The following is a 15,497-nucleotide window of genomic DNA, read 5'->3' on the forward strand; positions in this document are numbered from 1 at the left end:
AAAATCCATCCAGGTGCCATTGGCCTTGTGTATTGCTGTGTGCTTTTGGCTATGCCTTTGGCCCCACAGGGCGGAGCCAAGAGGAGGGCTAAGCAATGATCTACAATTTGGGTTTGGCTTGGAACCCACTCCCCCCAGTCCCAGCAAGGTGATGCAACTGACCACATTAACATAGGACTGGCTCTGGGGACAACTGATTTTCAGGGTTCTGAAAGAGGGACTGGAAGGGGAGAGCTCTTGGGAAAATATGCTGTAACTGGCCAAAGCCTCTCATCTGCCCTTATATAGCTCCAGGGCCCCACATCTCCTCTGGTGGGAAGAACAGTCATGTCCACCTAGGAGCAATATCCAAGCAGATCTGTGGCTTGGCATCATAACTCAGCAGGACCAGTGGCACCAGCCTGGAGCTCGAGGAACAATGAGTTGTCTCTTAGGAGCTGCTTTTTTTTTAGAAGCACTCTGGATTTGCTGTACTGGCCTTGCCAGGCCCTGGTCAGGAGGGCTCTGGACCAGCAGCTGGATAGTGGGACAACTAACAGGAAAATGGACCAGTGAGACAAAAGCTGTGTTGTGCACTTCACAGAGGATATTCACAAACCAGTGAGACCATTGTCCTTTAAAAAAAACCAGATGCTTTTAGCAGTGTAGAACCCCAATGTCCTGCCCAAAGGTAAATGCCCTTCTGGAGCACCTCCAGGCTGACCCACAAGGAAGGGGATTCACACCAGGAGCCTTGGTAGCTTACAGCAATCCCAACATGAGGCACACTGTAGCACCCGAGTCTAGGGAGCAGCAAGAGCCAGATTCCCTCCTTTGCTGTGAGGCTGGCAGCTCTGACGCTCCAAAACCAAGAAATCAGAGGGGTAGAAGTGAGCAGAGACCTGGCCTGTGCAGGTGAGCAGCTTCATGGTATCCCCAGGACAGTCACATCTTTGTCCCAGCCCTCTCAGTGTGACAAGGGAAAGCTGGCCCCCGGTCACAGCAGGCTGGAGCTTATGTTTGAAGTGGCTCCTTCAGGGTCTGTCTTGTAAAGCATGAAGTGGCCTTGCACCTGGGCAGCGCTGATCTGTTTGGAGACGGCCAGCGCCTGCTCCGCGAACCTCTGGGCTGCAGCCAGGGGCTGCTCGGGGTAGAAGCGCTGGAACATGCGGGCGAGCTGCCAGTGGGAGCAATGGCCCACGTACTGCTTCACATCCACACGGCCAGGACGCACCAGGGCTGGGTCCAGCCTGTCAAGAGACAAAGGGGGGGGCCTGGGAAACCCGATCAGAAGCATCTATGCAGGGTGGGTCCTGCAGGAAGCCCCTGTCCACACTAGCACAACCCATGTCCTATCTGCAAAGTGCTGTGCACTGTGAGATGGTAAAGGGGGAAAGCAGGCTCATCCCTGGGGAGATTGAGGGGGAAATCAACCCAAAAGAAAGGAGAGAGCTGGGGAAGGACTGACTCCAAAGGAGGACAAGAACATCCTGGGAAACAGCTCTGCCCATCTCTGTTCCATGAGCAACCTCTGAACAAACCCCTAGGCCAGCTCGGTCCAGAGTAAGCCAAGCCTGGCACAGCACAGCAGGCAGTGTCCAGGCACCATGAGCCCAGGGGGCATCCCACCAACCCAGTGGGCTGCACATGGGGCCAGCGTTCCACTCACAGCATGGACACAACCCCCAAACTTGCAGCTCCCCACAGACAGGAAGGTGATACCACTCCTTAAGGGCACAACCATGTTCTGAACAGCAAGTAGGCATTTGAGGGTCCAGCAAAAGGGATCCTGATTAGCAGTCAAGGGATTTGCATCCCAAGGGAGGATGTGGGAAATCTGAACCCCCAGTCTTCATGCTGGCAGATTGAATAAATAAAGCCCAGCAAAAGGGAGCAAGGTTTTCCTGTGCTACCCACTCCCCTCCCTCCCAGGGGGCAGCTCTGACCTGTCCACATAGTTGGTGGTCATGAAGACAATCCTGGCTTCTGTGGAGGCCACGCCGTCCAGTGCATTGAGGAGACCGCTGAAGGTCAGGCGCCCCATGCCTTGGTACACAGCCGGGTCTGGGAACAGAGGTGTCTGAGATAGTAGCCGTTGGCTTGCGGGCCACCTTCCTATCACCTGAGGCTTATGCCAAGCTCCCCACTCACTCCTTGCCTGGAGACTGACCCTCTGCCTGGCTGGCAGCACATTCACCTCCCCTGCCCGCACGGACCCATGGGAACACAAACAGAGAATGAGGGAAAGCCACCTTCTCCCTCATGCTGAAAGTAGCTGGGCAGGAGAATGACCTTTGCCTGAGGATAAAGGATCCAAATTTCCTTTTACAGTCTAGCCAAAACTAGACAAGCTCCAGTTTGGACCCTGAGGCCTGAGAGATTCCCCCATTCCCCCACTCCTGGTCTCTGTTGGTGCGGTTGAGCAGCCCAGAGTCCAAACATTTTCTTGGTACAGCCAGGGAACCTCCCTCCTGCTGCTGACCCAGGAACAGGGGCAGTGCTCACTCTCAGCAGCAAGGTCCCGGCTGACAAAGGCAGCGTCCACATCCTCCAGCAGGATGATGCTCTGCTGCGGTGCTACACTCAGGAGGTGATTGAGCCGGTCATCAGAGAGGCTGTGGTCGCTGAGGCTCAGCAGGCAGATACTGTACTCCAGTTCCCCGGCCAGGGCTGTGCTGGAAAGGACACAAACCACAAGGGTGAATCACAGTGGGAAAGCCTGGAGTCAAGGAAGAATCAGATTTCTCCACCCAGCAGTAGGGGAGAGGGCAGAGGGGTCCTTTCCCAGCAGGGATCAGATCTGAGGGGCAGGCGGAAGCCCCTGCTCAGCCCGCCCATGCCATGCAGCACTGTGCAAAGCAAGGGCACAAAGGGCTTGTCACCCTCACCTGTCACAGCGCCAGCAATGAAAATGCTTACAACAGGCACCACACGTAAGGCACAGCTCGCTCCTGTATTCCAAATCCAAACTCATCCACACCCTCTCATCCAAGACTGCTGTGGCCCAGAGCAGGCAGCTGGTGGGTAAACTGCTGTCAGGCAGCTGGCAATACTCACATGAAGCTGCTTTTCCCACAGCCAGGAGGACCATACAGCAGGTAGCCTCTTCGGTAGGGGACCCCTAAGAAGACAGTGTTCTTTTAGGATAACCACCTGGATTGCTCTGTGCTCCCTCCCTCCGAGCTGTGGTACTGTGCTGAGCATGCAAAGAGGATACACCTGGGGAAGTTAAGCAGCAGGGAAAAATCTCTCCACAGCCAATTCCAGAGAGGACCATGAGCATCCTGCACCACCCCACATGGTACAGAGCACACCACACCAGAGCCTTGCCTCTTTCACTGTACCACTTGGGGTTGTTGATAAACTCCTTCACGTCCTGAACCAGCCTCTCTGACACTCCTTCCTCCAGCACCACGGAGCTGAGGGGCCGGCGGCGGCGGGGGAAGCCGAACTGACGCCACTCTGCTCCCACAGCCGTGTACATGATCGTCCTCCCCTCCTGCTGCTGCAGCGCCAGCTCCCGGGCTGCAGAGAGAGGCAGAGGGGACAGCTGCCAGGAAGAGGATCTCCCGGGAAGCCCTGGACATCTCCAGGGAGTAGGCTGTTCCCAGCAGGACCCCACACAGTTCCCCTACAGACCTTCCTGAAGGATATTGAAGAAGATCTCCCGGTCAGTGCCCAGTGCAGTGAAGGTGACAGACTCCCAGGGAGTCCCTGTGTTCAGGTCAATCATCTGCGTCTCCCGGCTGCGCTCAACGCGAATCCACTTCCTGCGATACCTGGGGCAGGAAGACAGGTGGGGGTACAGTGATCCAGCACTGCTTGGCTGCGCCTTGCCTGGTTCATGCATCAAGAAAACTCATCTCAGGTAAGGAAATCATTTCACTGTTGGGTACAGGCTGCTCTTGCTACTCTTCATCCCCCACCCTAACCCAGACCCAGAGAGGAGGCAGGATCCTCTCTTCTGCCTCTATAGGCCCCCCAATTTGCCAAAGTGACACTCAATCCCCAAACTGCTTTCTCCTACCCTCCCTTACCAGATGAAATGATTCCCAAGGCTGGGGACAAAGTCGAACTTGGTGCTGACACGCCCACTTTCATGCTGCAGGTACGACGTCTCAACACTGAGGTGCTGCGTGTGCTTGGCGTGGTGGGAGACCCAATTCAGCAGCCACTGGTAGCTCTTATCCTTGCTGGGCACCTCCAAGGTGATCATATAGTGGCGCCTGAAAGCCACCAGTCCAAACTGGGCCCCCTTACGGGCTGCTGCCAGGACTGTGCCCACCCCAACGAGGCCAAACCCAGCCCCGAAATATGGGTTGTCCTTCAGAGCTAAGACAAAGTCAGAAAGGGGCATCGTGGGAGGTTAAGCAGCTCCTTTCCACAGCATGGTTCCTGCACTCTGGAAACAAACCTGCGAGGAAAGACTGAATGGTAGCAAGGAACACAACAGATCACCCACAGTTCCCTGGCCTTTATTGTGGCCAGTCCTCAAGGTGAAAGGCTGCCTGGCACATTTGGATTTCCCACATCTGTGCTTACTACCAAGTGTTCAGACAGCTGCTGGCTGCAGGAACCTCCTCCCTTGGCCACTGGGTGAGCCAAGCAGGAGAGGGCCAGGAGGCTCTTGAAGAAGCACAGGAGCATCTGTAGCTTCTTCAGTCAAGACAACAAGCCCAGAGATTTACAGGGTTTTATTCTTTAAACAGCCATAAATCACGAGCACTGCAATTATTTAAGGTTTATCGTTTGAAAAAGCTGAAGCACATCCCCAGGCTGAGCCAAGAGCCGGGTCTTTGCTGCTGAGAACGGGAACACGACGGTGGTAGAAGGCGCACCTCCATATCCGCATTACAGCCGCATGCTCCCGGGGCCTGAAGCTTCTCCATCTCCCTCAGCAGGTCTATCATGTACTGGGAACGAGGGGGCACCTTCCCCGCGAGACGCACAGACACGCTCTGCTCCCCAAGGTGCAGAATTCCCCCTCCACTAGAACAAGGCGTGACCTTCCTCCTTCCCAGGCCACAGCGGCCGGTGGGCAGGGTCCCGCAACCTCCCCCTGCAGGAGCCCCACCCTCCCCTGCAAAAGATCCGGATCCACACCGGCCTTCGCCGCAGCAGAGGCCCAGCCCCGGCCGCTCCGCGGAGGAACCCGCACCGCTCCCGCTCTCGCCCCCGCTCCCCCGGCGCCGCTGCCGCCGCCGCTCACCTGCGCCGCGCCGCTTCCGCTCCCGCCCGCGCCGCTTCCGGCCGCACCATAGAGCGGGGCCGGCCAGGCCGGGCAGAGCGGCTGCGCGAGAGGCACAAAGGGCGGCGCTCTCGCCGCCCGACACCGCCACCGAGATGTGCCGGGGCAGGGGGACCCGGAGCGGCGGGGACAGCCCGGGCTGAGGGGACCCTGGCGACAGCCCAGGGTAAGGGGCGAGAGACTGGGGATGCCAGGGACAGATCGGGGCGAGGAGTGAGTGGCTGGGAGGGCTGGGAACTGCCTGGGATGAGGGGCTGGGGGGGCTGGGAACAGCCCGGGGTGAAGGGCGAGGGGCTGGGGGGGGACCTGGCCGGGCGGGACTCGTGGAGGCACCTGCTGGCTGGAGACTGGGCATAGCTCTGAGGGTGGGCTCGGGGCTCGGCCCAGCTGGACCCAGGGAGCAAGCCCGCGGTGTTGGGCTGAGGGAGAGGGCACAGGTGTCCTTGCGTTCTTGTCTCCCCCGTGACAGAGGGCTTTGCCAGCGGCCTGCTTGAGGCACAGCAGGAAGGAGTCAGCACTGAGATACCCTGCCTTCAGCCTGGCACCACAGGCTGCTCCCCAAAATCCTCTTGGGCCCTGGGATGTCCCTCATTTAAAGTGCTTTCTTCTGTTTCAGACTGAGAGGTCATCCAGCCCAGCACCAAGGCAGTGCCTGGTGGCAATGAGTGCAGCAGTGACTGTATCAGAGGGTGCCAGCAGGGAGATGGAGTCCCTGTGCTCGGAGCTGCTCTTGCCCACACCAGGAGAGGTGGGAGCCGTGGGAAGCCCTGGTGTGGCCAGCACTGGTCTGGCTGGGACACCCCCGCTGGCTGCCAGCCAGGACTTGCTGCTGGCAGAGGCATCGATGCCTGGGGAAGGGGCTCACTCTGAAGGAAGCAATGTGGAAATATTCATTGAGGCAGTGGCTGGCAATGTGACACTGAGCAACGCGGCTAGTGCCACAGGTATGGGATGCAGGGAGCGCAGAATGGGCCCCACTGTATTCAGCAGAGGGAGAAAGGTCTGGCCAGGGTCCCTGTCCCAGGTGCCCTCAGATCTCTGACCCTGCATCATGAGTCTGGTGCCACCACTGGGCACAGACCTGGCACCAGCTGGGTGTGTGGATGGGGAGAGTGGCTGTGGGAGTTGCATGCTGCATGAGAGGGTCGTTCCAGGCTGTTGGTAGGGACCAGACAGAGATCTCCACCTGGGCTGCTGCCCCCCAGCATGCTTCGCACGTGGATCTGGTGTGGGTGCATCCTAATAGGAATGGGGCCAGACCAGCCTCTCATTTCTGTATGCCTCCAAGGTGCAAAGGGACAGAACTGGTTATCGTGGTCACCTGGGTGGTGGTATTCCCCTCTTATGGGAGATGTGGTTCCCAAACTGTAATTTGTGGCAATAGGGGTTTATTCTCCTTGTCCAGAGCTGGAACTGAACCACCAGTCCCAAGCTCTGGGCCTGGCAAAAGCTGTTTCTAACACTCATCCCTTGCTCTCTGCAGAGGTTCTGGTCAAAGTGGTGGAACTGTACTTCTGCGAGAGGTGTGGCCAGAGCTTCTCAGAGGCCTCCCTGCTGTCCCAGCACCAGTGCCTGCTGCTTCTCCCCCCAGAGCACCTGGAACTCCCAGGGGCACTGTTGGCTTCTGCCAGCGAGGGCCAGACTGACCCTGTGGGCTCAGAGCTGCCCAGAGCCAGCACACAGGAGAGCTCTGCTTCCGAGTGCCTGCTGTGCCCCGTCTGCCGGGAGGCATTTGTGCAGCCTGGCCAACTCAAGGAGCACTTCAAGACCCACCGTGCCCCGTTGGGAGCCCTGTCCTGTCCCGAGAGGGGCTGCCGCTTCACCACAGAGGACCGCAAGCAACTGCGCAGCCACTTGCGCCACCTGCACGGGGCGTCCCCCGTGTCCTGCGCCTGCCGGGCCTGTCCGCTGCTCTTCCCCAGCCGCCAGGCCATGGAACAGCACCACCGGACACACTTCCCCTTCCACTGTGGCCACTGCGACTTCATCACGGCCAATGCTAAGCTCTTCTGGCAGCACAGGAAGGGTCACACCATAGAGTCCCCCTCTGAGATGCCCGCAACAGGCGACCCCCCAAGTTCAGACCCCCACGGCCTCGACCAGTGCTGCGTCCTGCCATCAGGTATAGCTGGGTGGGGGGTTGGGGCCTGTGGGTGCTGCAGAGGCTGGCTTTGTCTGTGCATCCCAGTTACAACTGGAGGAGTGGGGGGTGAAGCTGCGGTGCTGGAGGGTTGGGAACTCTGCATTCCTGCCTCCCTGCAGCAATGTTTGTGCTCTCCATCTCAGCCAGGTAGATTTTCTGCATGTGTGTGGGGGTGGCTTCCTCTTGCCTGGAATGTGATGATCTCTTGTCTTTCCCCACTGAAGCAGCATCAGAAGGGCAGGAGGAGGCAGGTAATTGCCACCCTGGGTGGAAAGCCAGCGCAGTAGAAGCCAGGCCAGCAAAGCCTGAGGGTACTGGGGACAACTTCTTGAAGGGGCAGAAAGCATCAGCTGGAGAAGAGGACTCCGACAGCAGTGGGGATGAATCACCAGAGGAGGATGGAGAGAGCCTCTGCGAAGCTGAGGCCAAAGAGAATGGGAAGACAGCTCCCAAGAAAGTTGGAGTGCCACAGGCACAGCACTTCAAAGGTAGGATGTGGGGCCCTACTAAGACGTGGTCAGGCTTTGTGAACAAGCACCACATCCTCAGGGCTGGCAGGGAAATGTGGCCCAGGCTGATGGGTGACCTCATATCTCCTGCATGTACCAGTGCACTTGTTCCCCCAACCTCTGCCCAAGCAAATATGTCCCTTCTTTTCCTGTTCACACATGCTGCCAGGTTTAGGCAAAGGTCTGCCTGGCTTTGGGGACCAGGGGCACGTGGGCAGGCCTGATGTAGGCTGCGCTTTGCCAGTGTTGAGCTGGAAAGAGCTCACCTGAAGTGTGCTGGTGGCTTGGGGTGGGGACAGTCCCTCTTGAGTAGGTGGTGGCTGTGTGACTGCACATGTATAAACCCTCACTGTGGCACAACTGGATCAGGGACAGAACACCCACCTGTGCTCTCCATCTTTTCCCTGTTAACTGCTCCCCCTCCTCTGTTCCCCCAGGAGATGTTGCAGAAGGCTCCGAGTACCTCTACAAAACCCACATGTGCCCCGAATGCAAGCGGTGTTTCAAGAAGCGGACGCACCTGGTAGAGCACCTCCACCTGCACTTCCCTGACCCCAGCCTGCAGTGCCCCAACTGCCACAAGTACTTCACCAGCAAAAGCAAGCTGAAAATCCACATGATGCGGGAAACGGGCGAGAAGGCTCATCGCTGCCCACTCTGCCACTACAGCTCAGTGGAGAAGAACGCCCTCAACCGCCACATGGCCAGCATGCACGAGGACATCTCCAACTTCTACTCCGATGTTTACTCCTGCCCCGTCTGTGAGGAGAAGTTTCGACTCAGCCAGGCCCTCAAGGAGCACTTGAAGACTCACAAAGCCGAACCCAAGAGGCTGAGCTGCTTCCACGGGGACTGCGACTACTGCACAGAGGACCGGAAGGAGTTTGTCCGTCACCTCAAGGATGCTCATGGCATCAAGGCGGTGGAGTGCAAGTACCATGCCTGCTCGCTGCTCTTCGGCACGGCTGAGGCCATGGAGGCTCACCGGAAAACCCACTACGCCTTCCACTGCCAGCAGTGCGACTTCATCTGCTCCAACAAGCACGTTTTCCGCAAGCACAAGAAGCAGGGGCACCCGGGCAGTGAGCAGCTCCAGTGCAGCTTCTGCCCCTATGCCACTTTCAACCCTGTGGAGTTTCACGACCACGTGGGCAAGATGCATGCCAACGAGAAGATCCACAAGTGCACTGAGTGTGCCTTTGCCACCGCGCACAAGCGGGTGCTCATCCGGCACATGCTGTTGCACACTGGTGGGTGTCCCCTGTAGGGGTCCCAAAAGCTGAACTGGGATGGGGAAGGTGTCTTGTCCTGGCCCTGGGTGGGTAGAGAGGGCTGAGTTAGGGCTCCTGGGTCCCACCACCAGCTTTGCCACCTCAGGATCACTTGGCTGAAGTTGTTGCATGCTCCCTGCTGAGCTGGTTTCTCTGCCGTGTTGCTTTATCTGGCTGTCATGCTGAAGGCATTTGTGTGTTGCATGTAGGAGAGAAACCTCACAAGTGTGAGCTCTGCGACTTCACGTGCCGGGATGTGAGCTACCTGTCCAAACACATGCTGACCCACTCCAATGACAAGAACTTCATGTGCACCGAGTGCGGGTACATCACCAAGTGGAAGCATTACCTGAACGTCCACATGCGCAAGCACACTGGAGATCTCCGGTAAGACCCCCTGCTCCACTGGCCTGGCAGCATAGTCAAGGCTCCCCAGATCCTGCTCTAGGGGTCTGCTTCTCCTGGCTGCATTGTGTGCCAGACTTTCTCATGTCTGGCCTGCTCTGTCCGGTGCATAAGAAATGTGGTCTTTGAACTTGCAGCATGGTGCTGTGGAGGCAAAGCTATTTTTGTTGTCTCTATGCCACCAAGGAGGTGTATTACCTCAGAGGTGCAACTCTGAGCTTGGGTTCATGGCTCTGCTGTTGTTTGTGGGTCAAGGCCTGTTCAGGACTGCCAAATTATCACCTCATTTGGGTCTAGCCTTCCTCCAGGGATGCTGGAAGTGCTGTTGGTGTGCACATGTGAGAATATGTGTGTCTGACATGGTCACTGTATGGATTACTCAGGTAATCTATCTCCAGTCCCCAGGCTGGGGGTGTAAAGAACCAGCAGTGCCAAGGGCTGTAGTAGGGAGGAATGGCCTGTGGTAAGAGCTGTCTGGATGGCAAAGGTCAGATCTGGAAAATCGAACAATACCCCTTCCCCATTTGTCTGGGGTGGGGAAAGAGAGCTCAGCACACCTGACTAAGCTCAGCCTGCCCCAGTTCCTTGTGCTGCCTGACCAGTTCTGCTTGTCCCCACAGATACCAGTGTAACCAGTGCTCATACCGGTGTCACCGTGCTGACCAGCTGAGCAGCCACAAGCTGCGGCACCAGGGTAAAAGTCTGATCTGCGAGGTGTGCGGCTTCGCCTGCAAGCGCAAGTACGAGCTGCAGAAGCACATGCAGACGAAGCACTCGCAGAACTACCAGGTGCCTGTCTTCCAGTGCCAGTACTGCACCTACCAGACCAAGTACAAGCAGGCGCTGCTGAACCATGAGAACTGCAAGCACACCAAGCAGAAGGAGTTTCGCTGTGCCCTGTGTTCATACTGCACCTTCAGTAACACCAGCCTCTTCTTCCACAAGCGCAAGATTCATGGCTATGTTCCTGGTGACAAGGACTGGCTGGAAAATTACGCCAGCAAGGAGCTGGAGATCAGCTCATCTGAGGCACTCTTTGGCTATGAGCTCGGTGCAGCCCTGCATGTGGATGCCAGTTCCTCCCTCACTGGCAAGGAGCAGTGGATAAAGGAGAAGCCATCCCAAGCAGAGTCTCAGGGAGAAGAGGGCTACCAGCAAGTGTTCGTGGTGCCCCTCCTTGAGCAGGATGCTGCTCCACCAGAGAGCAGCAGTGAGGCAGAGAGAGGTGTGGGCGAGGGGGAGCAGAGCTGTCCTATTGCTGGCAATGCCCTGGAAGATGACTGCCTGCAAGGAAATGCTGCCACAGGCTCTACTGAGCTCACTGTTTCTGAAGATGTGGCAGAGAGCTGCACCTTGCACTTGGAGGCACTGAATGTCTCGTCTGACCCTCTCCTGGAGAACTTGACTGGAGGAGCCTGTGTGACCCAGCCAGAGAGTGTGGAAATGCTGTCCTGCAAGGAGCCTCCCGCAGCCTATGAGATGCTGGGCTCCCAGGATGGCCTTGGCTTGGAGGACAGTGGCAATACACTTGAAGACATCCCAGACTTTGAGGAAGAGGAGGTAAATGTACAGGAAGACAAAGTGGTGAAGGGCAGTGTAGCGGCAGGAGACAACCAGGGAAAAGATGCCCTAAAGGAGGACATGGGCCACCTTGAGGGGTCATGCTCAGACCACCATAAGTTGGTGGCAGACACGGAGCTGAGAGAGACCAGCCAAGCCAAGCTGCCAGAGGCCTGGCTCAGCATGCTGAAGACACGTGAACAGGGCCGCCTGCCTGTCCCAGAGGATGTCACCACCTCTGGTGACAATGCCAGGGGCGGCTCGGAGTCAGTGCTGAAGGCTCTGCGGAAGCAGGACAAGGAGCAGGCAGAGACGCTGGTGCTGGAGGGCAGGGTGCAGATGCTGGTGGTGCAGTCGGAGAGCCAGGTCTTCAAGTGCGAGAAGTGCTCGTACATCACACGGAAGGAGAAATCCATGTCCCTGCACTCCAAAGCCAGCTGCCAGAGCCGCCGGGCCCCGCTTGTGTGCCGTGAGTGTGGCGCCAGCTTTAAACAGCAGAGGGGACTCAACACCCACCTCCTGAAGAAGTGCCCAGTTCTCCTGAAGAACAAGATCCTCAAACCAACCAGTCAGGAGGCACCTGGACTGTGCCAACCTGCTCACCAGCCTGGTGATAATGGTACAGAAATGGCAGAGAGCGAGAAGGGAGGCTCAGAGGAGTCCAGGCATACTGAGAGCCCTTGGGAAGCTGAACTGCTGCCTGATAAAACACAAGCAGGAGGCAGTCCTTTGGCTGGGGCACAGACATTGGGCTGTCATGCCTCTGAGAAATCCCTGCTGGTTGACAGCACAGAGATGGCAGAAGAGCCTCCCCGGCAAGGGGGAGGTACTGAGCCAGGTGGAGCTGCTGGTGCCTCCCAGCCTGGGAAGCCCTCAGAGAAATACCGACTGGAGGGAGGGAAGCTGCACTGCAATGCCTGCTCCTTTGTGTGCTCCCGTGTCACCACCATCACCTCTCATGTGGAGGATGGCTGCCGGAACCTGGAGCAGTTCTGGTGCTCCCTGTGCCCTGAGGCCTTCCGCTCCCGGCGGGCACTCAAGAGCCACTGTGCTGAAAAGCACATCATGCATCCCAAGGAGGACGAACCCCAAAGGACCGAACTCCCTGAGGGGGACCCACCCAGTGTTGAGAAAGGCCAGCCCAGCGAGCTCCCACTGGATGCAGCCCCACCAAAAGCCACCCTGCCCAAGAGGAGGCGTTTCTCCTGCCCCACTTGCCCCTTCACCTGCCACCAGGAACGGGCCATGAAGACGCACAAGAAGAGGGGCTGCGTGACTCTGGGCGAGTTTCGTTGCACCTCCTGCCCCTTCACCTCCAAGGTGGCCAAAGCCCTGCGGCTGCACCGCAGGCTGCACCGCAAGCACTACAGCAAGCGGCCACAGCTGCAGTGCCGCCAGTGCGAGTTCACCTGCAAGCAGGCCCGGTGCCTGCGGCAGCATGTCCGCATCAAGCACGAGGGGGTGAAGCCGCACAAGTGCCGCTACTGCGAGTTCAGCACCACGCGACGCTACCGCCTGGAGGCCCACCAGTCCCTGCACACTGGCGTGGGGCGCATCTCCTGCAGCATCTGCAGCCAGACCTTCGGCACCAACTCCAAGCTGCGCATCCACCGCCTGCGGGTGCATGAGAAGACACCCACCCACTTCTGCCCGCTCTGTGACTACAGCAGCTACCTGCAGAATGACATCACCCGCCACGTTAACAGCTGCCACCATGGTGAGCTCAACTTCGGCTGCTCCCGCTGTGAGGCTCGCTTCAGTTCTGAGACGGCCCTCAAGCAGCACGTCCTGCGGCGGCATGAGGAAAAGGTTTCCTACAGCTGCCCACGCTGCGACTTTGTGTGTCACAGTGAGGCCACGCTCAAGTGCCACGTGCAGAAGCAGCACCCACACCTGGAGTGCAGCACCTGCAAGGAGACCTTCGCCACCCGGGAGGCACTGGAGGAGCACAAGACGCAGCATTTCAGCCACCGCTGTGAGCTGTGCAGCTTTGCAGCCAAGGAGCGGCAGCAGCTGGTGCGGCATTACATGGAGAGCCACGAGCCAGCTGCCCCCCAGGACAAACCCCTGCACTGCCCCTTCTGCGACTTTGCCTGCCAGCACCAGCTTGTGTTTGACCAGCACATGAAGGGCCATGGGGGCACCCGCGTGTACAAGTGCTCGGACTGTGAGTACACCACCAAGAACAGGCAAAAAATCACGTGGCACATCCGTATCCACACTGGAGAGAAGCCCTACAAGTGCCACCTCTGTAAATATGCCTGCGCCGACCCCTCACGTCTCAAGGTAAGAGCTCTGCTTGGGAATGTATCCTGTTGCGTCTGCGTGGCTTGAGGGGCATCCAGCCACAGGGCTTTGGGGAAGAAGTTCCCAAGGGGAGGTTTTATCCTCTGTGTTCAGTGGCTCATACTGAACAGAAATAGGAGACAAGCACATAAAAGTCATGTCAGTACAATACATTTCTTCTCTGCCGTTGCAGTTTAAGGGCGAGGGAGACTTTTAACAAAGCAAGAAGGTGGGCAGCAGTCTGTGTTCACTTTTCTTACTGACATCTTTGACTTTCTCTGGGTGCAGCTTGCACCATTCAAAGTCAAGTTTGGCTGCTTGCTGGCTTCGGCATGCTCTGTGGTGCCAGTCAGACGGTGCAGGGAAACCTCCAGCTTTCTTGCAAGCAGAGCATGACCCTGCCCTCGTTTTTGTAGGTGATTAGCATCCTGATGTGTGGTAAAGGGCTTTTCCTGGAAAAGGAAATGCGTGGGTGATGGAGGCATAGGGTAATGGAGGGAAAAATAGTCTGGTTTTGCTAAAAGAAGTATTGACTTTTTTAATGGCCAGGTTGAGCTGGAGCTCCCTGGGGCCACCTGGGTGAGGCTGTGCAATGTGCTCAGCTCTGTTGGGCTGGGTTTTTAACCTGACTCTGCCTTACATACCAAACTGGGGAACAAAGCCTGTGCCATCCACAGGCTGGGACAGAGCAGCTCAACAGTACAGGCATCTCATCCTCACCCTGCTGTGGATCCCCCTTGCCCATAGCCTGCCAAGCAAGCACACAGCCCTCCTTGTCCCATGCAGCTGGAGATGTCAGAGCTGTCTTTGAGCCTCTCATTGCCACCCCAGAGCCCTGCACATCCCCAGGGCAGGGGACATGGTCTCATCCTGACCCTATCCTCCTGCCCAGTATCACATGCGGATCCACAAGGAGGAGCGGAAATACCTCTGCCCTGACTGTGGCTACAAATGCAAGTGGGTGAACCAGCTCAAGTACCACATGACAAAGCACACAGGTGAGTGCTGCCCACTGAGGACAGGCTGTCGAGCACCAGGGAGGGTGTTGGGGCTGCTCCATGCTTCTCTTTCTGCCAGTGGCCCAGCTGGTGATGGAGGAGGACATTTAGGGGGCAGCACATCATCCTGTGCTAATGGGGTGGGGGCAGTGCTCTCAGGTGGGAGGGAAGTTTGGGTGGCACAGACCCTAGGCACTGTTTGGAGCCTTGGAAATGGGGATCTTGGTGTGCCTGCTAACAAAATGGGATGTGGGGGGAAGTCCCTGGGGACTGATGCTCTGTTATAGGGATGGTGAGACCCGTGGACTGGGGAGCACTGTGCCCCTATCCCGGTGCCATCCCCTTCCCTGTTGCCACAGGCCTGAAGCCATACTGCTGCGATGAGTGTGAGTACTGCACCAACCGTGCGGATGCCCTGCGGGTGCATAAGGAAACACGGCACCAGGAAGCCCGTTCCTTCATCTGTGAGCAGTGTGGCAAAGCCTTCAAGACCCGCTTTCTCCTCAAGACTCACCTGAAGAAGCACAGTGAGGAGAAGCCCTATGTGTGCAACGCCTGCGGGCGGGCTTTCCGCTGGGCAGCTGGCCTGCGCCACCACTACCTGACGCACACCAACGAGCACCCCTTCTTCTGCCGCTACTGCCCCTACAAGGCCAAGCAGAAGTTCCAGGTCATCAAACACATCCAGCGGCATCACCCTGAGCACGCGGCTGTCGACCCTAGCCAGGGGGTGGGAAAGGACCCCAGCACTCACACTGTCCACTTACACACTGTGCAGAGGGAGAGCCAGGCCAAGGGGCCCCCCAGGATGGAGCAAGAAGGAGGGTGCCCTGTGGAGAAGGATGGCACGCCACAGTGAGGCTGAATCCCAACTGCTTTAAGGTGCTGGTGGCACAGGCCTGCTGCAGAGATGTATGTGTGTGTACAGGCATATATGTATATGGGTTGTAAAATACACAACTATATAAAAGGAATCCCTCAGTTCCTTTTAATACCATTTATTTGGGCTGCTTGGAACCCCTGTGTGAACAGTGGGCCAGGTACCCACAGAGAAAGAGAGCACAAACCCAAGCTCAGCTCCCCCTCTCTCCCCAGCAC

General features: G+C 57.7%; 2 protein-coding genes across 5 annotated transcripts; one reads left to right on the top strand and one right to left on the bottom strand.

The window, feature by feature from the left end:
• Positions 1-546: 546 nt before the first annotated feature.
• On the bottom strand, positions 547-5,259 carry LOC116446470 (mitochondrial chaperone BCS1). Of its 3 annotated transcripts, none has more exons than XM_032114317.1 (8): positions 5,083-5,178; positions 4,017-4,393; positions 3,619-3,758; positions 3,310-3,504; positions 3,037-3,100; positions 2,485-2,654; positions 1,926-2,043; positions 547-1,229 (listed from the first exon to the last, which is right to left on the bottom strand). In XM_032114317.1, the coding sequence occupies exons 2-8, from the start codon at positions 4,334-4,336 to the stop codon at positions 977-979; spliced, it is 1,260 nt and encodes a 419-aa protein (XP_031970208.1). In that variant the 5' UTR covers positions 4,337-4,393; positions 5,083-5,178; the 3' UTR covers positions 547-976. The 3 variants fall into 3 exon arrangements, with proteins under 3 accessions (XP_031970208.1, XP_031970209.1, XP_031970210.1); XM_032114318.1 differs by lacking the exon at positions 5,083-5,178 and adding an exon at positions 4,818-5,059; XM_032114319.1 differs by lacking the exon at positions 5,083-5,178 and adding an exon at positions 5,189-5,259 and having other exon boundaries at positions 548-1,229.
• Positions 5,260-5,277: 18 nt separating this feature from the next.
• ZNF142 (zinc finger protein 142) lies at positions 5,278-15,373 on the top strand. 2 transcript variants are annotated; one of them, XM_032114302.1, is made up of 9 exons: positions 5,278-5,393; positions 5,844-6,171; positions 6,711-7,349; positions 7,595-7,858; positions 8,317-9,129; positions 9,360-9,537; positions 10,176-13,401; positions 14,294-14,399; positions 14,759-15,373. In XM_032114302.1, exons 2-9 carry the CDS (start codon positions 5,889-5,891, stop codon positions 15,256-15,258), a joined length of 6,009 nt encoding a protein of 2,002 aa, XP_031970193.1. In that variant the 5' UTR covers positions 5,278-5,393; positions 5,844-5,888; the 3' UTR covers positions 15,259-15,373. The 2 variants fall into 2 exon arrangements, with proteins under 2 accessions (XP_031970193.1, XP_031970194.1); XM_032114303.1 differs by having other exon boundaries at positions 7,598-7,858.
• Positions 15,374-15,497: the final 124 nt, after the last annotated feature.

This window comes from Corvus moneduloides, chromosome 7 (genome assembly GCF_009650955.1).
Source record: "Corvus moneduloides isolate bCorMon1 chromosome 7, bCorMon1.pri, whole genome shotgun sequence".
Lineage (NCBI taxonomy): Eukaryota > Metazoa > Chordata > Aves > Passeriformes > Corvidae > Corvus > Corvus moneduloides.